The following is a 27998-nucleotide window of genomic DNA, read 5'->3' on the forward strand; positions in this document are numbered from 1 at the left end:
GATAGAGAGCAAAGACTTTCTTGTGTTTTTACAAAATTGTGATCATTTTTGAACTCACCCTTTGCCAAAGCAATTCACTTAAAATGTGGGTGCTCCAACCCTCCATAGTCTGGCTACTGGGAAAACCCAATTCAAGGAGGCATGCCTAGCAACTAAGTCAAATGTAAAGTTCTATTACATAGTGCAAAAAGTGGATGTCATGCAAAGCTGTTTTGCAGGCTCGTCATCACCATTTTTCAGGTGAATTTTGGCAACTCATATCATAGCAAATCTCCAACATATTATAAAAGGATACTGGAAACTGAACCTTATAACTTCACAATAACTATCCTGGGCCAGAGGCCCAATAAATGCAAGATAATCCTCCAATGAAAATCCTAGCTGCACAGCTAGCAACCAATTATTTTTTCTTGCAATTTGGAGTGGAAGCATTTTTCTAGTGCAGAAAGTCAAAACTTACTTCTTCTGCCTGAGTTTTGTGTAATATGGATGTAATATGGAACCAAAATTGCAAAGTAATCTCCCTATGTTTGATAACAATGTGATGGATGTAGCACTGGTAGCATGATTATATATTTGTAATTAGTGATGGGCGAATTTCTCCCGTTTCCCTTCGGCGAAAAATTTGTGAATTTCCAGTGAAAAAAATCACAAAACGCAAATTTTGACGCAGGCGTCAAAATATTTTTGCCGCTGGCAAAAATTCCAATGCTGGCGCAAATTCTGAAGCCCTTCAAAGTCAATGGGTGCCTAGAATTGTCACCATAGTCGGAATTGTTGCCGCCGTCAGAATTGTCTTCGGCAGAATTGACGCCAGCGAATTTTCGCAGCAATTTTGCGAATTTATTGACCCGCAGCGAGACGTGGAAATTTGCCGCAAATTCGAGCCTGGCGAATAAATTCCACCGTGATTATTTGTAATAATATTTGGGATGCCTTCTTGGAAGAGGTAGGTGGAGCCAATTGGGAAGGTTTATGTGCACTTTTAATAGATGTATTTTCTTTGGAACAGATCCACCAATTTATCACATTTTCTCATCCGTGAATATTTTAAGTCGTTTCCATGCTGTCAGCTTCCTCTGTATGTGGTGATATCATCAGTGAAAAGCTCTATAGCAGATTTGCAGACAGAAGTGTCAGACAATCAAGAAAAAGAGTATTAAGTATTTTATTTACTGATGTATTCATCAGCTTTCCAAATAATCTAGAACAGTGCGCATAAAATTAATTTCACTGAGCTTTTAAAGGATCCCATTTAATATCTCTGAAGGAAAGGTTTGGAATGTTTGAAGAGATGCTTTTGGAATTAATTAATATGTATCTGCTAAATTTCACAACAAAAGCAGACAGGAATGCTGATCACAGTAGAAACAATTCTTTCTTGCTCTTACAGTGCAACTTTACTTTATCAAGTTGCCTTAATGAATTTTTTTCTGCCTTACATGGTGCATTAATAAATATTTTAATATCATATTATCATACTGGATATACACTAAAACTATTTATCAAATTGACACAATAAAAGGTTATAGTTATTTTCCAGTACATATCTATTTTGCCAGTTAATATACCCATGGAGTTTATTTGGTATGGGTGTGCTTCCTCTTTCCCACCTATGCATCCATTCAACAGCACAGCATCCTATTATCAAATACTCCATGCTAACACACAGTTAAATGTCCATAGCATGAGTCACAGAGATAGAAATACCAATCATTATTTTAAGAGGGTTGTTAATTACTTCACACCTGTTGACTTTTAATAATCCTTCTAGTGTTAAAAGTAATGACTTTTTAATTTGATGCAATTTTGTTTTTGTGAGTGTAGACAGGTATATTAGTGGATTTTTGTTGTCTTTATATCTCAACTCTTGACCATAGAGGTATGATCTTAGGGAAATATTCAAAATATGTCACACAGTTATCTAACATAAGGATAATTGGACATTTCTCTCTCTTTATGTTTTAATCTAGAACACATAATAGGACTCATTTAAATGGTGCAAATGGTAAGTGCATAAATGGGTGCAAATGTCCTCCCACTATTAAAGTTCATCTGCTCATACCTGCTACACCCTGTTATCTTTCTTCTTGTACCCACAAGCACTCCATCTTGCACCTAATGGAATAGTAGAGCCAGTGGATGCTGAGCTCATATGTTGACCGTTACATTGTGGACATGGCTTATACCAAAATGCCTTTGAGATTCTATTAGTCATAATAGACAGATAGATAGATCTACAATAGACAGACCTGTTATACCATATTTATCTACAGGACTATTTGGAATTAATGATTAAATCATGGGCTCATTTGAGATAATGTTTTAGAGGTAACCATGTAAGGGAATGACTTCAGACATGTAAACTTTGACAGTATAAAGGCATTTCTGCAACACAGTAACTAGGAATGACTTTTTCCAAGGTTTAATACAGAAAGCATTTAGAATGTCTTTAAATTGCTACTCAACAAATATACCGCTTACTTTTATTCTCCTTTGTAGTGTAAGAGAAAAGTTATCATTGAGGTTGATAAGACAAAATGTACATTTAAGGTATTCTAGTTAACAGGGTCCATGGGAACTTTTGTTAGGAACAAGAGGAGGCAAAACAGCAGCCAGGCACTGTAAGAAAAATGAAAAAGACATTGCTGTAAAGAGTCAAACAAATCACAATTACAAATTATTTTTTAAATATATAAATATAAATAAACGAAGTAATACTAGGGGGCAGATTTACATATGGTCAAATATCGAGGGTTAATTAACCCTCGATATTCGACTGCCGAATGTAAATCCTTCGACTTCGCATATCGAAGTCGAAGGATTTACCGCAAATAGTTCGATCGAACGTTCGATTCGAAGGATTTTAATCCATCGATCGAACGATTTTTCTTCGACCAAAAAAACATTAGAAAGCCTATGTGGACCTTCCCCATAGGCTAACATTGCACCTCGGTAGGTTTTAGGTAGTGAAGTAGGGGGGTTGAAGTTTTTTTTAAAGAGACAGTAATTCAACTATCGAATGGTCGAATATTCGAACAATTTTTAGTTTGAATCGTTCGATTCGAAGTTGTAGTCGAAGGTCGAAGTAGCCAATTAGATGGTCGAAGTAGCCAAAAAAAACATTTGAAATTAAAAGTTTTTTTTTATTCTTTTCCTTCACTCGAGCTAAGTAAATGGGCCCCTGTATGTTTTGTACCCACTGTGTCAGAGGAAGGTTTAAAAATGGGTCCATAAACTGATGGTATTTAACCCATAGTACTTAAAGGACTGTGGTTGCCAAACCCCTTTACTGAATCTTCCAGGATTCTATAATATCTGTCTTGGTGCTGGCAAATTGCTATTATGGTTCTGTTATTACAAAAGGGATCCTTTCCACAGCCTGAGAACTATAAACATCAGTGATGTGCATTACATTTATCCTAATAAAGCACAGCATGGTTTTACATACATTGCATACATAAAGTCAATGTGATCTACTTAGGTTTTGCCAAATAAATTGATAAAGTATCATACAGAAGATTACAGATTAAATTAAGGGATATTGGCATTGAATATAATATTTGATAGAGAAATGGCTGGAAGATGGATAAAAACATTTTCTAATTGGATCAATGCTGTTATTGGAGTACCCCAGGGGTCTGTTAATTTGTTCGTTAATGACCTTGAGGATGGCGTTGTAAGTACAGAGAATCACAAAGTGGTGGTTACAGACAGCTCAACAACAGACACACTCCAGGGCTTCATAATGCGGTGAAAATAAAGAAAAGCTTTTATTGTCAATGTTTATATATATATATATATATATATAGGAAAGATCAAACGGCACTCACCATTCAAAGAAATTCTCGCCGGGTGCTGACCAATTAATCAATAAAAGTTCAAAAGAACCGTGAGTGCTTTCTTTTGAACTTTTATATATATATATATATATATATATATATATATATATATATATATATATATATATATATATATATATATAAATATATAGGGGACATTAGGGGACATTATAGTGAGATAGTGGTGATATTGTTTTTTTACATACAGTAGGAAAGAACTAAGTATGTGTATGCACTGGGGATTATATAAGGGTGTTGAATACAGTCTTCTGTTTATAAGAAAAGTAAAACCTGATAAGTGCTATTCTGTGTGGTTTCGAAATGTTGGTTTGCTATCAGATATATAGATATATATAGCATGCGAGAAGAATCACAGATGCTGAGCACAATCAATAACTATTGCGGATGCTGTGATTAAGTGATGGGGGAGGGGAGGGGAGGTCTTTAGCCAGGGGAAACAGGAAGTTGGAGTCTGTGAGGTAAATGCTACGTGAGGTTTTGTGTGGAAAAACACTAGAGAGAACCAAGGCTGTTGTAAATAGATAGAGCAAGACCTGTGTGGCCAGTCTATAACCATGCTGTCATCCAGCTTGAGCAGACAATTATACAATGGCTTTACCCTAACATTTACAGATATAAGTACAGTGTTCTCAAGCAATTTGATGTCAAATTTTACCCCATACTTTTACAGTGTTCCCAATTATGCTTTGCTTGACAGCTCTCTGTCTTTTGTGCCATTCCCTGGAGTTGAACCTCGGGTTTGCAATGCAAATATTGGTGCATCCCACACTATTTGGATATTGTTGAGATACTTCAGAAACAATATTTACCCATGAATTAGCCTTCAAGCCATTTATGTTAATATTATGTTATAATATTGTAGAGTAGACTATGTTTGCCTCTGAGAATTACAAATGTAATGTGATTTGGAATTAAAATTGTTATACTGAATATGGGAGATATATATCATATATTCTAGTATTTTAATATATTTAACATCTGTCTAATAGTGTTGTCAACATATGGCAGTTTTAGCAGATACTAGTTTATTATATAATTTTATAGAGAATTCCCTGCTGGTTTTGTGACTTCCACTAAACTGACAAAATGTTTTAACAGAAAATTCTATAAAAATTCAGCATAACTTGTAAAGTCCAAAGAATGTTTAGAAACACATTTCTGCTAAATCCACACTGATACCTTTTTTCAACAGTTTAATGCATATTTGGATGGTTATGTTATACTCCGCAGACCTATATAGTACATATTAGGGATTCCAGATTAGGGATGAGCATTAGAATTTAGACACATTTTCCATGAATAAATATTTTAGGGGGTTATTTACCGAAGTCTGATTTTAGCTAAATATTTTCTGCTACAAACTCCGATCAAATATTTATTATTAAGTTTTAACAAAAATTTGCTTGCCGGGATTTTTTGGGATTTTACATCCGATTTTCATGATTTGTTCGGATTTTTCACCTGAAAACTTGGAAAACTTCAGGGGGTTTGCACGAAACCCAGCACACGTCAAAAAATCATTGGGACTTCTTCCATTGACTTATATGCAACCTCGACAGGTCTGAGATGCCGGATTTTCAGATTCAGACTCGGGGTTTAATAAATCCAAAAAAAATTGTGATTTTTTTTAAAAGGCCGATTTTATTTAAAAAAATCACGAATATTTCAGGATTTTTGCATTCGGGGTATAGTAAATAACCCTCTAAGTGTTTGGATATCCAACTGAAAGAAAGTAATTGTTATTATTTCATGTTTTGTAAAAACATGAAAAAATTGTATAATGGTTTATTTTATATATTTATTTTTATGGGTAAGTAATGAAAAAAGATCTCATGAGATGAATGTCAGAACAAATTGTCCATAACTACAAAAAATAAAAAATAACCTCCTCACTTTACAGAATGCTTCCAAGTTATTATAATTTGTTCATGAATACTTTCTTGAACCCATTTAATATAATGCTCTAAATACTGATTCGCCCATGGTCACAAATTGTTGGCACAGAAATTATACATATTTTGCTTGAATATATATCCATGTGTCATACTTGTGAAGAAAAATCCTTTCATCTGTTACTAGTTACCCAACAATCAGAACCAGAACAATCAGAATTAATTTAAAAAAATTCAACTCTCTGATAAGGCCAGATGATTGCTTCCATGAGGAAATTGAGTGGGATGCAAAAGTTAAAGTCACATGGCAGTCACACGAACACTTGCAATATTTACTATATATCCAAATTTCCTTCTTATTTGATCTATTATATGTGGTTATAGAAAATAGTATTAACTTTTACATATGAATGCATATGATATATTTCACCAATCAAGAATTAAAGGATGATGATCTGTTAAAGACAAATAAGTTATAAATGTCGAGTTTCAATGTTTTTTACTTGTTCCTGTTTTTTATTTGTATATCCTTTTTTGTAGCCGAAATTTTAATTAGGTAAATATTTTTTCAAAGCAAGGAGATGCAATGACATGCTTTGTATAATGTTATAAATAACATAAACAGTGATTATACAAAGTAAACTTTAGAGGGTAAGTAGGTACATACAGTAGTGCCAAATTCTGAAAAGAGAGAAGTATGGGGGGGGACTAAATTTTGCTTTATCCTGAGTTTGCCACCCTTCAATACACAGCTGTTGTACAATATTTTGAGAAGGGATGTATCAGTGCAGACCAGGATCTTCTTCATGGGATTGAAGCTCCCAAGCAAACCATACTACTAGAAAATTGGTATTTTTATTTTGTAGGGTAGCAATGAGTGATTTAAAAGCTTTGTTACCACTCACCCATCTCTTTATTTTTCTAAAGACGGAGGATGTATAGATTTCCAGTTTGATATGACTTTAATATAAATTGATGAATATCAGTTGTCCAGAAAAGAGATTTCTATTTGTTTAAACTTTATGAAATTGCATTATAATGGCATGACAAGTTTCTTACACATCTAGTTTTGGACATATTTTTGTTTCATTTTGTAAGTCAATGGAAAGGTGAGCTTACATTGTGGTTAAAGAGAAAATTAATTCTAAGAAACTTTCTAATATACTTTAATTAAACATTTTCAGGGCTTTTAAAGTCATTTGTAAAAACCATTGCTTCTGATAGCAATATTTGCTTAACTTTTAAAAAAATATCTGAAGCAAAACAACTAAGGGGCCAGTGCTCCAAGCAAAATGCACTGCATAGACAGGTATGTTAATCAGTTAGCCTGTCTTGTATTGTTTCAAAAGTCTGAGCCATTCGGGCAGAGAATAGAATGGAACAGATAAACACTGTTTTTAATAGCAATACATGTACAAATAACTTAAAAACCATAAAAAAATTGTAATGAATGTACGTACCCTATATTACAAAGCTGCTTAGAATTGTGTTTTCTTTTAATACACAATTTTGTTTGGGGTGGTTGGCAGTTTTTAGCTCTGCAATAGCATATTCATTGCCCTACCTTTTTAGAGAATCTACTTTTCACAATTTCATAGAAAAAACTGTTGCCAGCATGTTACTGACTTCTCCATCGATATTGTACTGTCAAGATATCCTCTAGTTTAGAGAATAAGCACTCACTTTGAGATTATTATTCATATGCCTCTCCAAAGTGCAAACAAGCAAAAGACCTTCCAGCCCAGTACAGAGTAAGCACTCACTTTTTAATGATATGTAATTACTGGTATGAATGGAGTTTTCTCTCCAAAGTGCATACAAACAGTTTAGAGAATTAGTACTCACATTTGAAACTATTATTGGTATAAATGCAATTGTCTCTCCAGACTGCAAACAAGCAGCAGGAAGTTAGAGCTTGGCAGCACGCTCAGGACTTTCTGTAATTTGGATCCCTATACCTTAAATCTACTAAAAGTAGTTTATACATTAAATATATACATTAAATATACCCAATAAGGATAATTGAGAATAATTATATCTACGTTGGAATCAAGTACAGTACAAGGTACTGCTCTATTCCTACAGGGAAAAAGGAAATCACATTTACAAAATGTAATTATTTGTTTAAAATAGAGTCCATGGGAGATCGCCTTTCCATAATCTTGAGCTTTCTGGATAACAGGATTCCAGATAATGGATCCCATACCTGTAGAAAGTAAAAACATTCCTTTTATGAATAGTCATTTTCACAGACATGAGAAAATGGTTTTGCATAGCTGAAACAGAAATTTGCTGTTGATCACTCTTCACTGAAAGAAAAATTATGTTTTTAGAAAAAAATGCTTTGATAGTCTCAAACCTCAAACAAGAAATTTGGCACTCAGCAGATGTGGTTAGACAAACGTTTCAGCATTGTTCACAGAGTCATAAACATTCAGGCACAATGATCTTTATTAAATAAATGTGATTCTGCTTGACTTGCAAGTCAATTCCATATATTTCATTTTCATGCTATTGGAAATGGATTTCCTAAAGAAGTGAATATGCTGCACATGCATCCCAAATAAAGACATTCAATTGTCCAGATGGTATTCAGGCAAAAGGTCACTAGTACTGGAATACCAATAGTGGTATAGATTTATTGTATAAAAAGATATTCATTTCACAGCGTAATTATTCTCTGCTGACATTATAAAAAAAATCCTAGGGCTGCTTGACAATGTTCCCTGCTGGCTTGTTTTAAATAAGCCTTTGGTACATACAGTCCAGTCTAAAATGAATAGTTTGGCCAATCTGGCTGTTCGGTAAGTCACTGATGTCAAAGGTTGCTCATGGGGATTAGTTTAAAAAAAGTAATGAGATAGAATAGTACATTATCATACTCTTGGACAATCAACAAGAGCAAGAATATCTCTAAATAGATGGTAAGTGAATCCATGTTTTGGAACATCAGTGAAAAGGTAAATATTGAAGGAGTTACATAAAGACTTAAGCATAAAGCTGAAGTGAGCAGATATATAGATGTACAGTTAGGTCCATAAATCTTTGGACAGAGACAACTTTTTTCTCATTTTGGTTCTGTACATTACCACAAGAATCATTATTTTGGCTATGATGGTTCTCCAGAGTGAGCATCCATTTCATTGTTGAAGACTAAACTTCGGACAGAATGGGCCACAAACAAACAGCAACTGAAAGCCGCTGCAGTAAAGGCCTGGCAGAAGATTAAAAAGGAGTAAACCCAGAATCTGGTGATGTCCATGAGTTTAAGACTTCAGGCTGTCATTGCCAGCAAAGGGTTTTCAACCAAGTATTAGAAATGAACATTTTATTTTCAGTTTTTTAATTCTTACAATTATTTTTGAGCCCATGAAATTAAGTGATTTTGTTAAAAAAGGCTTTAGTTCCTCACATTTTTATGCAATCTTTTTGTTCAACACACTGAATTAAAGCTGAAAGTCTGCTGTTCAACTGCATCTGAGTTGTTTCATTTAGAATTCATAGTGGTAATGTACAGAACCGAAATAAGAAAAAAGTTGTCTCTGTCCAAAGATTTATGGACCTAACTGTATCAAGCCAGTCCTCCACTTACACTTACAAAAATTATTCTGCCATTCTCTTTTTTAAGAAGAGAGAGGTTTCAAATTCTCTATATAGACACTAGATTTAAAGACCTGATTTAGCTATGTCTGTTATGTTAACCAGCTGCAAAACGCATCATGTCACATCTTGTCAGCATAATGACAGTAAGACTTTGTAAGCCTCTTGCCGCCAACATAAAAATGTGAATTAGATGTTTTCTACTGCCACCAGAACTTCCTGTCTATACTGATTGCATCGTAAGTGTGATATTTGAAGGCCTGTATAGATTTTAAACGTTTGTAAGTACCCACCTGCAAACCCCTCTGACACCACTTGGATATATGCCTGCACTGTCTGGTTGAAAAGGTGGTGGCAATAACCATAAAGATGAAGGAGTAAAAATACCCCCCCCTACAGAGTGTGTAGTCACCTTACTACTAATGAAACCAAGGTTAAGAAAACTACACTATATTAGTCCATCTGTCCCTTTTGTCTACCCTCAAGCTTTTTTTTAGTGCTGGTCCTCATCTGTGTTTAGATTTTCTGGTCGGTACATCCAAGGGAGAGCAGATATTGGACACTGGCAGGATCCTAGATCATCACTTTATTTTCTTTATGTTCAGCACGTGTCATGTTCATGGAACTTGTGGTAAATGAGTGATATACCTTCCCTTTAAACACCAGCATGCTTACAGGTTTACATGCATATGTTTTCCACTAAAATACAAGTTGAATTATGTAATAAAACATTTTGGTGTTCCTTTAAGCAAAATCCTGTACTGGAAACTGTTTTTAAAAGAGCAAATTGATTTTTTTAATGCATTTCTATGATCTTAGAACTCAGTTACTTCTAATAGTAATTTAGATTACTTTGGACATTGTATTTCTCACTGCAGGTATTTAGTGGGGGTATCAAACAAAATAGAGTCCCTTGTGTTATAAGTAGCATCTATGTAAGTACATGTATTTTCAAAAACAGATTTATTAGATAATGTTATGAACATAAAATTGTTAAGCCACCATACCACGACAAGGTAAACCCCATATAGTGGTCCCTGACTATTTAACTCTGGTCATAGTATTCAAAATCTGGCACCTACCTGTATGGTAGCATTTCTTGGGATAATTGTCTACTGCCCTAGCCATTGGTTTCAGTGAGATGGCTTAGTCCTCCGTCGCCATTAACTTTTAAAGGAGAGACATTGCCAAGATCACAGCATTGGTTACACCAGGTGCAGATTGATATGGTAGTTTTTCCCCATTGGGAACTAAACACCTATATGCACATGATTTATTTATTCACTTGAGGAGCCCCACCAAATGCTGCGCTATGTTTGTTTGTTTTTATGGGATAGAGCATTTTAACCTAAGTGCAGTATAAATAAAATATACATTACATTTGATGTTTTTGTTGCACATAGTGAATTACTATGCTGAGATACTCAGGACTTATCAGAATGTATTCTTTATTTGGCGTGGTTGGTATATTTTATGTATTTAGAACCACTGAAATAGGTTGTATTGTGTTGCATCTCAATGTTTGCTGGAATACAGCTCCCTCCAATGTAAAATATTATACACAGCAGGAAGTGTGATCATATTTTAAACAAATTATTTTTTTAAGATAAGAACAAGTTGCAGTTATAATGAGCTATTTCCATATCTGCATTGCTGAACCCAAATCATGACTCTTACCAGGGCTTCCCAATGTAACCTTAATGTTGAAGTACGTGTTATTAATCTGAATTGCAAGATTAATCAAACATGAGAAGCATCTACATGGATTTTGGGGCATTTTTTATTCTGCCCGAAGAGGAATACCATGGGCATAGTAAAATGTGTACAGGCAAGTAACATAGGGTTTGCATAAGCAGAGTTATCTTTAAATCATTAATACACTTTATTGCATTGGTCCCCATATTTGTCAAAGAAAACCAGTTTTGTTCTTTTTATATTTTATTTGGATAATTTTATATTAATTTATTTATATATACATTGTAAATGTAAGTATAAAGAAAGGGCATGCTTATCCCAACAGTCAGTGTAAAGCAAGTGTTTTGGAGAACATTAATTATTATTTTAAAGGTTTATCGGGAAGTGATTCATACATAAATCAGCTTCTGTTAAAATATTTAAATTATTGCATATACACATGTATCAGTTACAAATGCATTATGGACAGTATATTAAAGCCATTTGACCTGTTCAGTGAAGGTGAACTCATGCTTAGATTTATGTAGATTTTGAACTAGTGGGTGCATTGTTCACATTAAACATCCACTAAAATGACAAACTCCTGGAGACATTGTAAAGGGAAAATTAATTGCTGCACACATGCAGGTGGAGAATTTTACTTGGCCTACAGGAACAGAATGAAGTGTCATTTAACAGCTTGTTCCAACATGAGCCCCTTGTAGGCAACTGGAATTTTTCAAATTAAATGTAATCTGAACTACAACTCCCAGCATTCACCAGCATGTTATTAAGGGTCAAGGCAAGGTAAGAGCTATCGCCCAGTAATAATAGAGATGGATTTTAAAGGGGTTATAAACCTTTCTTAAAAGTCTTATATTTGCATCTCCTAATATGCTGAACGATGCAACCAAAATTATAACTGCAAAAATATTCCCCAATAAGAATCTTCTATACCAGTACTGCATGAATTATCTTGGTCTTATCAAACATAGTCAGAATAATGTGATTGTTTTATTCCTCCAGGAACAATACATGAACAAAGAATTGGAGGTCTACGTGCGAAAACAGCAAGAAAGATTCTTATTGGAGGATCCTCTTGCATTCATTGGGGCACTGGCCTGGAGAGCTGAAGAAAAGTTTTATCGAGCATGCTTTAAGAATCCAACCCTTATTGTTTGTTGCACAATGGTCCAGCAAAAAATATGCTGGAATTTGTAGTAGAGTGATGGATAGTGATGGACGAATCTGTTGTTTTGATGCGAGCGACAATTTTTATACCCTCGACTGGTGCAGTTTTCTGCTGATAGGAGCACTGGCCTGGGGTTTTAGGTAAGTCAATAAAATCACTTGGGGAGCCAAACATTTGACACCCCCAGGATGCTTTTCCTTCTCCTTTAACAAGTTTAACAAAAGGGCTAACCATAACTTAACACATTTATCTTAATTACATTTTAACAACTTGTATAAGTTAAGGGCAGTAAAACATGGGAAGATTTGTCGTCTGAATTTTCTATGAGCGGCTGCGGGCGACAAATCTCCCAAAAATGCCTCTCCATTACCAATAATTGAAATTGTTGGTGGTATGCCCATCTTATTGCTAAATTGGCCGAAGCTGCCTCCAGAGTAAACTGTCAGTGATTTCTTTTTAACTTTTAAGGTTATATAGCTACTTCAGAGAATGATTTGTGTATGGAACAAGAAGAAATTGCATTTTTATTATTTTGAATAGCTACAGAAGAGTCAATCATCCAAACAATTAAGATGGATCTTTTTGAACCCAGTGTGAAACTAGGAAATAGAAATATGTTTTTAAATTCAGGTTTAGGATCTTAGTATAGTTCCTCGGTTCTATATACTAAATATATTTTAACATTAAGCACAGATTACTAGGGATACAAATGGGAGAGTTTCTTGCATGAAAACATTTAATTTATTTCATTTAAAAAAGGCACAAGCCTTTAATTTATACTTGATATTTGCCATCCATTCTCTTGTAATAATAAAATACTGTAGAACTGATGCGTGTTATTTGAATGTACCACTTTTTGTGTTGGCCACTGATATATCGAAGTAGGAAAAGGGAACTGTGTTTTTTGCACAACTGACTACAGGGAAAAGTTGGCCAGAGCACTAGTGGTCATAATCGAGCCCTATCATGCATTACATAACAGAACAGTTACACATCTGTATATTTTCACACTTCATAGCTTCTTCACTTACGGTATAAAATCATGGTTTTATAAAAATTGGGACTTTTAAGTCTGCTAAATGTCCACAGTAGTACCGTATATACTCGAGTAAAAGCCGTCCCGAGTATAAGCCGAGGTACCTAATTTTACCTCCAAAAACTGGGAAAGCTTATTGACTTGAGTATAAGCCTAGGGTGAGAAAAGCAACAGCTTCTGGTAAGTTTCAATCAAAAAATTTAGGGTTTCTGCTCCCATTGGAGGTGCCGGCGACCATTCTTGGACGCCGGCGAATATTCTTGGAGACTATTCTTGGACACCGGCGACTATTCTTGGACGCTGGCGACTTTTCTGGTAAGTTTCAATCAAAAAATTGAGGGTTTCTGCTCCCATTGGAGGTGCCGGCGACCATTCTTGGACGCCGGCGAATATTCTTGGAGACTATTCTTGGACACCGGCAACTATTCTTGGACGCTGGCGACTTTTCTTGGACGCCGGCGACTATTCTTGGACGCCGGCGACCGTTTTTGCGCTTGACCCAAGAATAAGCCGAGGTGGAGTTTTTTAGCATAATTTGGGGGCTGAAAAACTCGGCTTATACTCGAGTATATACGGTATATTATATTATATTGTTCAGTTAAATGGCTTGGGTGTATTTTGGATTACTAGATAACAGTAACCTATAAAAGGTGAGGAATACTGATATTGTTTTCCTTTTAAAACCTTTCAAGTATTAGTTGTCACACAAAATTATCTTTCAATTTCTGTAAATAAAAATATATTGAAACTGCCATAATAATTATCAAAATGCTGAAATGTTATTAAACTAAGCATGCCAAATATAACAAGGAAGCATTGGACACCCTATAAAGACATGCAAAAGACATTTTCAATAAGGGGGACGTAGCAGGCAGAAATGTGTCCCTGTTGCGATTAGCCAAGTAGTTAGGCTTGGAACTCACCTTTAGCTGGAGACACTTAGATTGTAAGCTTTACAAGGCAGGGACCTTCTTCCTCTTGTATCTTTAATAATATAGCTCTTAAATTGCTTCTAAATTGAAGTATTCTGGCCCATATTTGTAGCCCTCTGCATGTTACCACAAACAATCTGTAAAGCAGATTGTACACTGTGCTTGGAGAAGTGTGCTTAAGAAAAACAAAATCGACAACCTATGTTTATATTCAATATTGCCATCATCAAAAGTGTAAAAGTTACCTTAAGGGGTTAGGATGAAGTACACAACTGAGAGGTCTGATATTTGAACAGGGATTGTAAGCAAAAACTTTTGATGAAGAAACTTATCACATTTGCCTAAAAATACTCTAAGACAGAAGGGCTTATTTGAGACGCTGAACACAAAAAATTGAACACAATTTTGTTTTTTAATTTAGCACACTGCATTCCACTATGTGCAAATTGCAGCTTGTCTCTATGCTCCACTGTGGCTTCCCCCACGAATACAATGTTGACTGTGGTAGTCAGTGCTATATTGTATTGGTGAGGGGCAGGGGTTGTGTTTCCCCTTTCCTGCCCCACCTGTTCCCCAACTTACAAGTCTTTCAGAGGCTACTGACTTGTTTGTCATTCAGACACTTCTAAAGCTGCTCTCTGCTCCTCTCTCTGGGGCACAAGTGCTCACTTGGGGGCAAATTCACTAAAGTGCGAAGCGCCTAACGCTAGCGCAAATTCATCAGCGTGACGTCATTTTGTTACTTCGCCGATTTACTAACGGGTGCTGGCATAAATTCGCTAGCGAAGTGGACCTACTCTAGCGCTACTTCGCACCCTTACGCAAGGCGAAGTTGCACTATGACGAAGGGACATAACTATGGTAATTCACTAACTTGCGCATTTTACTGAACATTACCTCTTGCGCCAGACTTGCCTTCGCCACCTCAGACCAGGCGAAGTGCAATAGAGTAGATAGGGATTGCTTCAAAAAAAGTCCCAAAAAACGCTGGCGTCTTTTCCTTTTTTAAGGGTGATAGGCTGAAAAAGATTGTACATTTTTTTGGGGTACCCTCCTTCCCCCCTACATTTCCTAACATATGGCACCTAAACTATACAGTGGGCACATGTGTAGGGCAATATAACAACTCTATTTTATTTTATGAAGCTTTCGCAGGCTTGTGTAGTGTAATGTATTTGCTGTTACATATATGTCCATTGTACTTTAACTTGGTGCCATATGTAAATTAGGCATCGCTAGTGTAACTGCGCTTTCCTTGACGAATTAACGCTAGTGCAACTTCACTGCCTTTTGCCTCCCTGAGCGCAACTTTGGATTTTAGTGAATTAGCGGCGCCCTGGCGAAGTGCGGCAAAGTGAGGCGAAGCCTGCGCTAGCGCAACTCCGCAGGGTAGTGAATTTGTGCCTTAGTGAGCTGTTGCACCCCTTATCACTCTCCTAATTGCAGTTTAAGATAAATGACTTATAGAGACAGTTAGACAGTTAATTATATAAATGAAAAAAAAATATAAAATATATACTTTTTATAATAAGTTTCGCTATGCATATACCTCGTCATAACTATGTGAACAGAATTAGTGGAGGAACTGCCTTTTTGGTGTGGTTTCATAGTCTCTCTCCACAGCACAGCAGGATTCCCAGGTTTGCCTGACTGCAAGTACCACATAACTCTTACTTAGGCTCATGTAATGAATTCAAATGGTTTAACCATAAATATTGCTGTCAAAGTCCATAAATAATTAATAGAATATCTTTCAACTAAAGTATTATTAGCATGGAATTGAGGCCTAATGATTCCAGGTTATCATGCTTTATAAGTCCATTTGATTTTTTTAACAAGTTTTAATAATGCTGTTATCTTTCATATTATACATACATATTTGATCATTTTAAAAAGTTCAATAGCTTTATTGTTTTAACCTCAGCAAGATGAAGTAAATGATTTTTTCTGAAAAATTATAAATGATCCTGTTCTTTGTCATTAGAGAGTATGCCTATAATCCCTGCCATAAAGCAATGCAGACCTCCAGTTGTTTTGTTGATAAGTAGAGACGGTCACATGAGTTCCAGGATGTCCACTTCTCAGTGTATCCGCAAAAAAAATGTCTATAATCTTTTTCAGAATTATTAACAAGTAATTATGTTTCCCTTTGCATAATGATTCCTAAATATTGTATTCTAAATATTGTAGTATTACATTGTACACTTTTTTCAACTAAAAACAGTATCTCTTTAACATTCTTCAGCAAATGCAGCCATCAATAAAGAATACTCTATACGGAAAAATGTAATTATGCTAATACCAAGAACTCTCAAATATAACTGATATTTATTTTTTCTGCTTTCTATGGCATGCAAAAAAACTAAAGAAAAATACATGCATTTAACAAAATAATAAAAATCTTCAATGTTGATAATAGAGCAATCAATAGCTACATTTAGGTTTAATTACATATTTTTTACTCTGCTTAAAACATGTGTACCAGAAATATTTAAATGAACTCAGTTTTTGTATTACTTTCCCAACTTCTTTATTTAAATAGATGGATTATTACAAATAAACTGAAAATATAACATTTTTTAACAACCCTGTCTTACTAAGTATATAAATGTGTAAAGAGGCTACTAGCGAAATCAAAAGCCTTTATTTAAAACTGTAAAAAAAAACTATATATAATATAACTAGTAGATTTGAATTTTATTTCTGTAAGACGTTATGGTTTAAGAAGATTGCAAAATTATAACACTTCTACTATTGCCAAAGTACAAAACTTATATGCAAATATTACTGAGATTCTGAAGATGGAAAATGTGTAGCTCAATTCACTGTACAAATCATGCCCTGAATCTTTCTAGCAAAGTAAACAGACCAAGTGGTCACTAAATTCATGCTCTGTTAGTAATAACATTTGTTAGTATACAAATATTCTTTAGCCTAGTTGAAAGAGATCATTGTAGAAGTCTAAAGAGTATTTCTTGATCAGTGATACCAAAGCTGCTTCTTTCAAGGAATTAAGTGCAGGCAAGGTTTGCATATTTTTGGCAAAAGTAACCAATCAGACGTTTGCTTTCATTATTTAAACAGCAGTTGACCACAAATATTAATGCAAAAAAGTAATTACAATTTAATGGATTAGTCCTTCGGATAATTGCAAATCACGAAAAAGAAGACATGTGTCTGTATGTGCATGTGTGTTATATTCTATGTGTGTGTTTTTACATACCTCCACTAAGATATAACAACTCATGCAGAAGTCTGAGAGTAGCTGCAATCCTAATGAGGTAATTTGTACTCAAGTAGCCTTACACAACAATGAACTGGTACAGAAATATTTTGGTGTCACAGCACACTGTTAGTACTTTTAAATCTCCCTTCTTTTCAAATTTCCCTTTCTTGCAGCTACTCACATAATAATGTTTTTATGTAGTGCTGATAAAATATTTAAAGGGATATTGTCTTTCAAATATCATACCCTTGTAATCCACAGGTGGATTCTTGATGGTGCAGCCCCTGAACCCCCAAGTATTACTTGTTTAGGACACTTTATTATTATTATTAACATGTATTTATATAGTGCCAACAAATTTCGCACTTGGGAATATAGGTTACTGACCACATTCCCTTGTACAAGTATGGCAATATGACAGCTTCCTAAACCTCCTGAGTAAGTTTGGCAGGGAAATTCAGATAGCTGTCTGGCCATAAATTCTTTTTCTGATTAAAGAAGAAATTACTTTCCAAGGTTATTTTGTCCTGAGGATGCCGTAAGTATGATTTTTGAAATGCTACTATTCTCCCCCTAATATTTAGTAACTAATATAAGTGAGTTATATCAAATTAATTTGTGGTTAGTTCACTTCTACGTATAGGATGCTTCAAAAAGCATTTATATTTTCTAGGACTGTATAACAATCTAACATTTTTGATGTAATATGCTTGAACCTATAATTTTTTTATTTGAAAATGTTTCTGAAAACTCAAAGAAAGACTAAAGAAGTAGCTTGGATAACCACTCTCTGAATATTGCCAAGCCTTTTAACCTAGGTCTATTTCACTGGCCACACGGAGACAGCTGTACATGTCCTGGGGAAGGTCGATTCTGCTGATATTGTTTCCATCTAAACGAAGGTGTCGGATTTTGGAGTATTCCAGTGGTCCAATAACTTTACAAAAGCTGTTCAGGGTGAATTCTGCAAAATGAAACAATATTTAACATTATTTTAAAAAGAAATTACTTTGTGAGTATTTCATAAAATGTTATGCAGATACAACATATTGTTACACTTTTATTTAAGTATAACTGACACAGTCTGAAGCACTTTCCAAAGAATTTTCAGACCAGTGGTTATGTAACATTTTTTGTTTTCTCTAATTCCTCACATTTTTTCTCTTTTTTTTTCATTTGAAATATTTTTAAATTATGGTAATTACAGGTATGGAACCTGTTATCCAGAATGCTCAGGACCTGGGGTATTCAAGGTAAGGAATCTTTCTGTAAGTTGTATCTCCATACTTTAAGGGGCAGATTTATCAAGGGTCGAATTTTGAGGTGGAAAATACTTCGAAATTCGACCATCGAATAGAATCCTCCGACATTCAAAATCGAAGTCGGAGGATTTTATTCATCTTATGATGGTATTCCTATCGTACTCGGATCGTATTTCGAATCGTATGATTTTCCTTCGAATACCAAAAACTTAGAAATATGCTCTGGCAGGTCCCCATAGGCTAACATAGCACTTCGGCAGGTTTAAGTTCGCGAAGTATTGAAGTCGAATTTTTTGAAAGAGACAGTACCATTATCGAATGGTCGAATATTCAAGCAAATCAAAGTCAAAGTAAATTCGAAGTCGTAGTAGTATCCTATTCAAGGTTGAAGTATCCAAAAAATTACTTAACTAAACTACTCTCTTGTAATTCAGAGCTTTATGGATAATGGGTTTCCAGATCCCATACCTGTACCAGCTATTATGAGAAAAGGTAAATGTAAACCGTGTTGCTAACCCACACTATACTAATTTATTGCTAGACTAAACCAAAAACGAAAGCAAAAAATTGCCCCAAAATACCTTTACTGCACATGACACTGTGTCTAAATCTCTCCATCTGCATAATTAAACAAAAGTGAAAAATTGTTGCACATCAAAAATGTTGTCAAGCGTTAAAAAAATGTTGTCGTCCTTAGACTTCAATGCAATTCATTTGATTTTCTCCATTTCGAACATTTGGCGAATGGGTCAGATTAGCCCATCATTAGTTAATAGTTTTGCTGCTAGAATTTATGGGGTATGCTCTTTGATGTGGAACATAATTTTACCATAGTTTTCCCTTGGTTTTAAACAAGTTATTATGATCCATCTCACTGAAATTAAACTAGCATATGTATCCATTGTCTTACTGACAGAATTACTGCAGTTAGGTTCCCAAAACATTATGTCTGTGCACCATTACTTGTTGTGTGGCCTTCTCTCAGAAAATGTGGTTTGTTGAAGAATTCAAGAAATAATTAAACTAGGATTTAAGTTTGTTGTTGGTAAAAGAGAAACATTTGAAAAATATTGGCAGCTACAAAGAAAAGACTTGCAGTAATTTTCAGCAGAACAGGAACAGTGTTAACCAAGAGGAAATGCAATCCCACACATGCTGGTTCAGTATTTGTATACATGGTTTGCACAACTTTAATATTGGTCTTTGTATATATATATATATATATATATATATATATATATATATATATATATATATATATATATATATATATATATATATATATGTGTGTGTTTAAGCATAGCGAGATTACACTTGTTCAAACCACAAAACAGTAGTTTTGTCAAGATTTATGATAAACCTTCTTTTATAGAAGAAGCTCCCTCACAGGCCATCAGCGATGCCTAGTTGAAAAGACTTGAAAGTGACTTGACAGTGACAGAACTAGAAGTAGATAGAGATAGTAGGTGTAAAAGGATTGCCAGTTTTTCTGGTCAGTATCAGTCCCTGCTTACAATTTGCCATACTTTGCTTTTTTTCATTACATTCTGTCTTCCCCTGCACAATCCTTATACAGGGAGCACACAGATTAATAAGGAGATTACGCCTTGCATTACAGCTACATACCCACTAGTGAAACGGTTTCAGTTAACTATTTCTACACAAAGTGGTGGTGGATACCTTCTCATATTGGCAGTATTTTAGAAACAGTTCCAGAAACTTTTCTGTGCCAGAGTGAGTCTTGTCCAGTTATTTATTGATATAATTATAGTATATGTTACAATGATGCCACTGGCGAATTCACACTCAGATTTAAACCATTTATGGCTGGCTGATGTGGCTCCATCATTGGTAGGAATAATTTAGGTGGGTATTAACTAAAACTCTAATTTATCTAATTTTTTTATTAAAACAAAGTTGACCTAACTACCATCCACAAATGTAACTAATTTATCAAGAAATCAGCTCAAAAAAGGCATTGTGGGAAAAAGTCATGACAAAGATTGTGCGGCAATTTGAATCGTACAAATTGTCACCGAAAACCTCAACTTTAGCGGATTATTCAGCACAGATCACAATGTCAAAAAACAACTTCAGGGACACCTGCCATTGACGTCTACATGACCTTGAAAGCTTTTAGATGGAGTATTTTTAGCAGCTTTGGGGTATAATACATTTTCCCCTTTAAAAACTCGACCAGAAAAAAATGGAAGCTTCATAAATAGGCCTCTGGTACAGTGATTCTCTTTATGGGTAAAAAGGTCCCCTGCTATTTGTCTATAACGTACTTGTAACGTGTAATCATGTCCCCTCGCAAGCGCCCTTTTTTTTTTCAGGAGAAAACAACCCCAACCTTGACAGTCTACCCTCATAATTTAAGTCTTCCATCCCTCTAACCAGTTTAGTTGCACGTCACTGCACTCTCTCCAGTTCATTTATATCCCTCTTAAGGACTAGAGTCCAAAACTGCACTGCATACTCCAGATGAGACCTTACCAGGGACCTATAAAGAGGCATAATTATGTTTTCATCCCTTGAGTTAATGCCCTTTTTTATGCAAGACAGAACTTTATTTGCTTTTGTAGCCACAGAATGGCACTGCCTAGAATTAGACAACTTGTTATCTACAAAATCCCTAGATTCTTCTCATTTAAGGAAACTCCCAACACACTGCCATTTAGTGTATAACTTGCATTTATATTATTTTTGCCTAACCTTGCATTTATCAACATTGAACCTCATTTTCCAATTAACTGCCCAGTTTCCCAACTTAGACAAATCACTCTGCAAAGTGGCAACATCCTGCATGGAACCTATAGTTCTGCACAATTTAGTATCATCTGCAAAAAAAGAAACAGTACTTTCAATGCCCACCTCCAGTTCATTAATAAACAAGTTGAAAAGCAAGGGACCTTGCACAGAGCCCTGCAGTACTCCACTAACAACACTGGTCCAATTAGTAAATGTTCCATTTACCCCCACTCTTTATAGTCTATCATTAAGCCAGTTCTCTATCCAGGTACAAATACTATGTCCCAGGCCAACATTCTTTAATTTAACCAGTCACCTTCTGTGTGTCACTGTATCAAATGCTTTAGCAAAGTCTTAGTAAATCACATCCACTGCCATCCCAGAATCGAGGTCTCTACTTACCTTCTCATAAAAAAATTAAGTTAGTCTGGCAAGATCTATTACAAATAAAACCATGCTGGCACATAGTATTATGATTTGCTATGAAGTCCAGTATCTTAGCTTTTATTAACCCTTTGAAAAGCTTTCCTACCACTGACATCAGGCTAACTGGCCTATAGTTTCGAGGCTGAGCACGGGATCCCTTTTTGAATAGCGGCACCACATTAGCAATCTGTCTCTCGGCACTATGCCAGACCTCAAAGAATCCTGAAAAATTAAGTAAAGAGGTTTGGCAATCACAAAGCTAAGCTCGCTAAGTACCCTGGGATGAATACCATCTGGCCCTGGACCTTTGTTTATCTTAACATGTTCTAGTTTCTTTTGAATTTCCTTATGTGTGAACCATGCATCATTAGTTGTATTACTAGAATTGCTAGAATTGGGACTATCAAGAAGGAAAGCTTCATTAACTGGTTCCTCATTTGTGTCTACAGTTATCATCTTTGATATTTCAACTCACTTTGAATTTTGTTTACTTGCATGTAGAGGTTTTCCAGACCTTCGTTCACAGCTGGAATGCTCCCAAGTTCATTGAATGAAAGATCCAGCTCAACAAGACTTGAGATATTGAAAGCATTTCCAGGTACCCCTGCATCTTTCAATTTGTTGTTGGACAGGCGAAGATACTGCAAAGCTTTAAAACCTTGGAAATACTCATCTGGGATATTAGTAATTTTATTGTTGTCAAAATATAAAGTAGTTATGCTTGGTGGAAGTCCCTTGGGTAACTTTGTCATTTCATTAAAACTAAAGTCAAGATATGAAAGCTGTTTCAGACCTTTAAATGCCCCTGAAATTGAATCTTCTTTTAGAGCATTGTGCTGCAGATAAATGTGAGTTAAATTTTCTAGACCTTCCAAAATGTTAGGAGTAATCTTTGAGATTTTATTGTTGGTTACACGAAGATCCTCCATAGTTTTTGGTAGTGGCCCTACCAATTCAGTGAGGTTGTTAAAACTGATATATAACTTTACTAGATGTTTTAGACTGGAAAAAGCATTTTTCTTTATTTTGCCATTGGTCAACTGGTTGTGGTCTAGAATAAGCCATTTCAATTCAGTAACATTCTTAAAAGCATTCTCTTCTATAGCCTCAATCATGTTGCTTTGCAGGTACAAGTATTGTATTCCAGCAGGAATCATTGGGATTGTCTTTAATTTGCGGTTGTCACAATACATTGCAGAGGGATAGTTGAAAGGACAGGTGCATTCTGGAGCACAGTTTGCAGTAGATGGTCCCAAAGATAAACTTGAAGCGTAGTAATCTCCCTCTGGGGCAGCATATCCTCCATCATATCCATAGTCATAAAATGTGCATGAAATGCCACTAATTAGCACTGCAAAGAAGGGAATAAAATGAAGATGCATCCTTGTGGTTACTACCTTGCCTGGAAAAAAAAAACAAAGACCCATGTGAAATATAAATATATATAAATAAATAAATACAGTAAGGGGCACTTTATTTAGTTCGAGTGAAGGAATAGAATAAAAAAAAATTGAATTTCGAATGATTTTTTTGGCTACTTCGACCATCGAATTGGCTACTTCGACCTTCAACTACGACTTCAACTTCGAATCGAACGATTCGAACTAAAAATCGTTTGACTATTCGACCATTCGATAATTGAAGTACTGTCTCTTTAAAAAAAACTTCGACCCCCTACTTCGCCATCTAAAACCTACCGAACCTCAATGTTAGCCTATGGGGAAGGTCCCCATAGGTTTTGTAAGCTTTTTTTGGTCAAAGAAAAATCGTTCGATCGATGGATTGAAATCCTTTGATTCAAACGATTCGAAGGATTTAATCGTTCGTTCAAGCAATTTTTCCTTCGATCGTCCCATCGAATGAAATGCGGTAAATCCTTTGACTTCGATATTCGAAGTCAATGGATTTAACTTCGGCAGTCGAATATCGGGGGTTAATTCATCCTCGATATTCGACCCTATGTAAATCTGCCCCTTAGTGTTCAATGTTTTGTAAAGTCAGAATAATGCCATTTTTATTGCAGTTGCACTTTTTTACTTGAAATAATATTTACTGTGTAACTTTAAAGCTTATTATTAATGCAATTTATGGCCCTTTACATATTTTTAGTCTATAGTTATTGAAGTGATGAGGAAGAATAAGGGCAATATATTTGGTTATGTAGAACAGTTTAAGTATAAATAATACAGCAGACATCTGCAGTCCAGTATGACTGTGCCGACGGGACACCGGAAAAAAACCTGGTGGGCCTCCAGCCTTCCTGGGCCCCGCCATCCTAGAACCACTCCCCGCCACTGACAGAGCCTTCGCTCTGTTCTGGCCTCGCCCCACCACATGAAGAACCAATGCACTGATGAGGTGAAAGTGGGGGCAGAGGGGGATTTGCTCTCGGGGCTTATGGGGTGGCATAGGGGGGTTGGGGCCCCTGATGTGGCAACCATGGTGGGCTCAGACCTCCCAGTCCAATACTGATTATGCAGCACTGTATTCATCAAGGGGGGGGTACATATGCATCCCCATTACCACCCTCTACCCATCCCCTAACTTGCATTACATTGAGATGTGCAAGTAAGAAAGTGCCAGATTTCTACTCCCACTCGAGGTGCAGAGCCTGACCCCAGATGCAAGTGCTTTTTAAAAGAGTTATAAGGGGAGAGAGAGAGAGAGAGAGAGAGAGAGAGAGAGAGAGAGAGAGAGAGAGAGAGAGAGAGAGAGAGAGAGAGAAAGAGAGAGAGAGAGAATACATAAATAAGATAAGATAATGTAGACATACGCCCCCTTCCAGACTTACTGTATCAATAACAAATAGACAATGCCAATTAAGCAATATTTATTTTTAAATTAAACATTCTGGTTATTTCAAATAAGTGTTTTCAATGATTTTATATATTTTACATATTAAGTTTTACTTTTTGTCAACATAATAAACCCAGAACTGATTTATAGAGACTACTGATGATTCTTCATATTAAATAATTATAAACTGGTCTGAGAGTCAAGTTATGCATCTCTAAATGTTTACTTTGTAAACTGCAAGTTGTAGCATCTGTTACACAAATATGTTTAAAGATTCCAATGTTCCATTTATTTCTGGAAACTTTAGGAAGTTTGTTAAGTGAGTCTATGTTATATGAATTGTCTTCAATATATTATTATTATTTTATCTGGTTTCCTATATGCAGGTGTGGGCTTAATGACAATTTTGCATCTGTACATAAATATGTGACACAGGTATTAGTAGCAGTATTCACAGAAAACTGCTATGACATATAGTCAAGGTTTGTGCAACCTAACAAGTAGTAATGAAAATTGTTCTCAAACAGGTGAAAATTTACTATAAATGTACAAGTAGTGCTGAGTCAGGTAAGATCAATTTTATGAATGTAAACTGTCTGGAAAGTCCCACCTTTTTGTGGGTGGGGAATAAGTACAAAGTGATAGCATGCAGTAATGCATAATCATTCTAAAGGTGTTAATAGAATAACACCCTGCGAGGGGCAGAGCTGAACATGTCTTATTCACAGGGGTATAAACTGTGAAAAATGAAAAGCCATTGTTCACAAAATCCTTAAATTATACACCAAAGATTGTACAGATTTAAATAATCTCATTTCAGAGAAAAAAATATATATACACTTGATGTATATATGATGTAAATGAATATATTTTTCACATTCATAACAGAAAGTTAATAGTCAGACCAGTGTCACAGAAAGTATAAAATAATAACATAATTTAATATTAAAATGTTTTTATTTCAAATATTTTGCAAGCAGTACAAGTTTTGGCCTGTAACTTAATGTGCAATTTCCAGCTGCACTGAAGAAAAAATAAAGATAATTTTAAAATATATTTTTAAGATTGTTATTAGCAATTGTATGATTTTTTTTTTAACACAATATATGTAACTTTTTAAGAAAACTGAGATTTTATATAATATCATCAACAACATTGTTGGTGTGTGTTTGTGTGTACATGTGTTGGGGGAGAGGTTCAAAGTGCAAAACAATTACATTTGTGCCTTGGCTCACAGAAAGTGATTCAACACCAGAAATCTCTTCATTCCCCCATGACAGTGCACTAACATTGCTCAATTCATTTTTATCACTTATTAAGCAAGTCAGGGGCATTGCATGTAAGTATTACATTATGAAAATTGTCAAAGGCAGCCTGTCTAAATATTTTCTATGTGTAAATATATGTGGCAGAATTTTTACAACGCATACACATACTGACTTTTCTGAAAAAAAATCTGCAGTAAAAGTAATTTAAGCCATAGCAGTTACGTTTGGATTTCAGCCATTCATTCATATTTAAATAAAAAAAAAGCTCTGCTGCACAGCGAAAACCAAAATAAAGATTTCTGTTCAAGAGAAATACACTTTAAAAAAAGGCAATGACCGGAATGCATTAACTTATAAACTGCCCCAATATCACAGTTTTAATTGCGGGTGCATGTTTTTATTAAGAAAAATATTATATTCCAGGTTTTGGGAAATAAATTGAAGACACATTTGGGAAACAATGGAAAAACTGTTTGTCCATGAAACATAGAACCACTAAAACATTATCAGATTTTGCTTCCTTTTAAAATGGTTAAAAACCACAATAATAAAAAATAAAATAGCAGCACAGAAATGATTCTGTTAATTGGTGATAATTTCAAAGCTGGTACATATATATTTAACCCAAACCCAATAACATAATGAAACACAAATGATCTGTCATATTACTTACCTTTGATGCTGTCCTGTTTAATTCCCTACACAGATTAAGAGACTGATCAAGTGCTGTAAACAGTGTCAGGAGGGAACTGCCTGCCAGAATCACTGTAATACAGAACAGAAAAAAGAAAAGAGCAGGAAAAAAACCTAGTCCCACTGCTCTTATGTCATCATGGTGAGTTTGTGGTGTGGCCTGTGAAGCTCTGAGTAAATGCAGGTGGAAGAATGGGGAAGCACAGCCCATCTGCAGTAAAAGAAATCTGCATAGTAAGAGAGAATGTTAAGGCATATTGAAGTATCTGCTTACAATGTTATATAATAATAAAATTAAATTGTATTAATGATTTAAAGGAAATTATTTCTTCCAAACATTTTACATATACAAAAAAGCAGATATATTTTCAGTAGGTCTTTAGAATTGCTGCAAACATACATTGCAGAAGATTATTTATGATTATACAACAGTGTTGACAATAGTTTTGCATTGTGCCAGCTGTGTCGATTAACGCAACAAAAGCAGCCCTGCAGTATCTGCATAAACATATACATTAAACCATATATAGAGAGAGAGACAAAAAGAGAGAGAGGCAGAAAGAGAGGGAGAGAAAAAATGTGACGCAACACATATGTATGTATATAAATAGATAGATAGATAGATAGATAGATAGATAGATAGATAGATAGATAGATAGATAGATAGATAGATAGATAGATAGATATACATACATATCCCAATGCTAACTGACTGCTGCTTTTGTGATGCACATTGTAATGCATCAGATACACCAAGACGGTAGAACTAAAAGGCAGGTTTGAGATCATCACAACGGAAGTATCCCACAGTGCTTGGTTCTTGCCAAAAAGCCATTCTGTGCATAGCGCTACTGCCATAAATAAGCCCAAAGCATCAACAAAAAGAACAAACCTTATACAGAATGGATCAGAATGGTATGGCTCTCGCTGTTGCTTCCACTGAGTTTCACATCATTGTAATGGCATATTCCACACTAACTCATTTTTGGCATACATTAAATGGAAAGTATTTTAGCTTGGTTTTGTGCTCTGTTGATGAGCATCTTGGTTTTATAATACTTGCCAAAGTGGTTGATTCTACATGCAAAATGACATTCTTTAAAGTGTTAATGGAAATTCCTTATTTTTGTGGCATGAATACCAAAATATGAAATATATTCCACTACATTTTTGTGGATTTTTTTGTGTTGCTAAATTAATAACAGAATCCCAATGGAGGAATATTGTTATATACATGTGGGTCTCAGCTTTAAAATGCTTCTTCCAAAAATCTGAATTTAATCAGTGCTGTGCTGACTTCAGTTATTTTCATGGAAAGTGGTCAAGAATTTATGTCTACCCTTTGATGTTTAACTGAAGATACTGCTGCAATGTTCTGACCCTGAAA

At 35.1% G+C, this 27998-nt stretch overlaps 1 protein-coding gene across 3 annotated transcripts; it reads right to left on the reverse strand.

Annotated features, from left to right (window-relative positions):
• Positions 1–16818: 16818 nt before the first annotated feature.
• lum.L (lumican L homeolog) lies at positions 16819–27599 on the reverse strand. Of its 3 annotated transcripts, none has more exons than XM_041584929.1 (4): positions 27504–27599; positions 26592–26838; positions 22330–23256; positions 16819–18379 (listed from the first exon to the last, which is right to left on the reverse strand). In XM_041584929.1, exons 3-4 carry the CDS (start codon positions 23234–23236, stop codon positions 18225–18227), a joined length of 1062 nt encoding a protein of 353 aa, XP_041440863.1. In that variant the 5' UTR covers positions 23237–23256; positions 26592–26838; positions 27504–27599; the 3' UTR covers positions 16819–18224.
• Positions 27600–27998: the final 399 nt, after the last annotated feature.

Source organism: Xenopus laevis, chromosome 3L (assembly GCF_017654675.1).
Source record: "Xenopus laevis strain J_2021 chromosome 3L, Xenopus_laevis_v10.1, whole genome shotgun sequence".
Lineage (NCBI taxonomy): Eukaryota > Metazoa > Chordata > Amphibia > Anura > Pipidae > Xenopus > Xenopus laevis.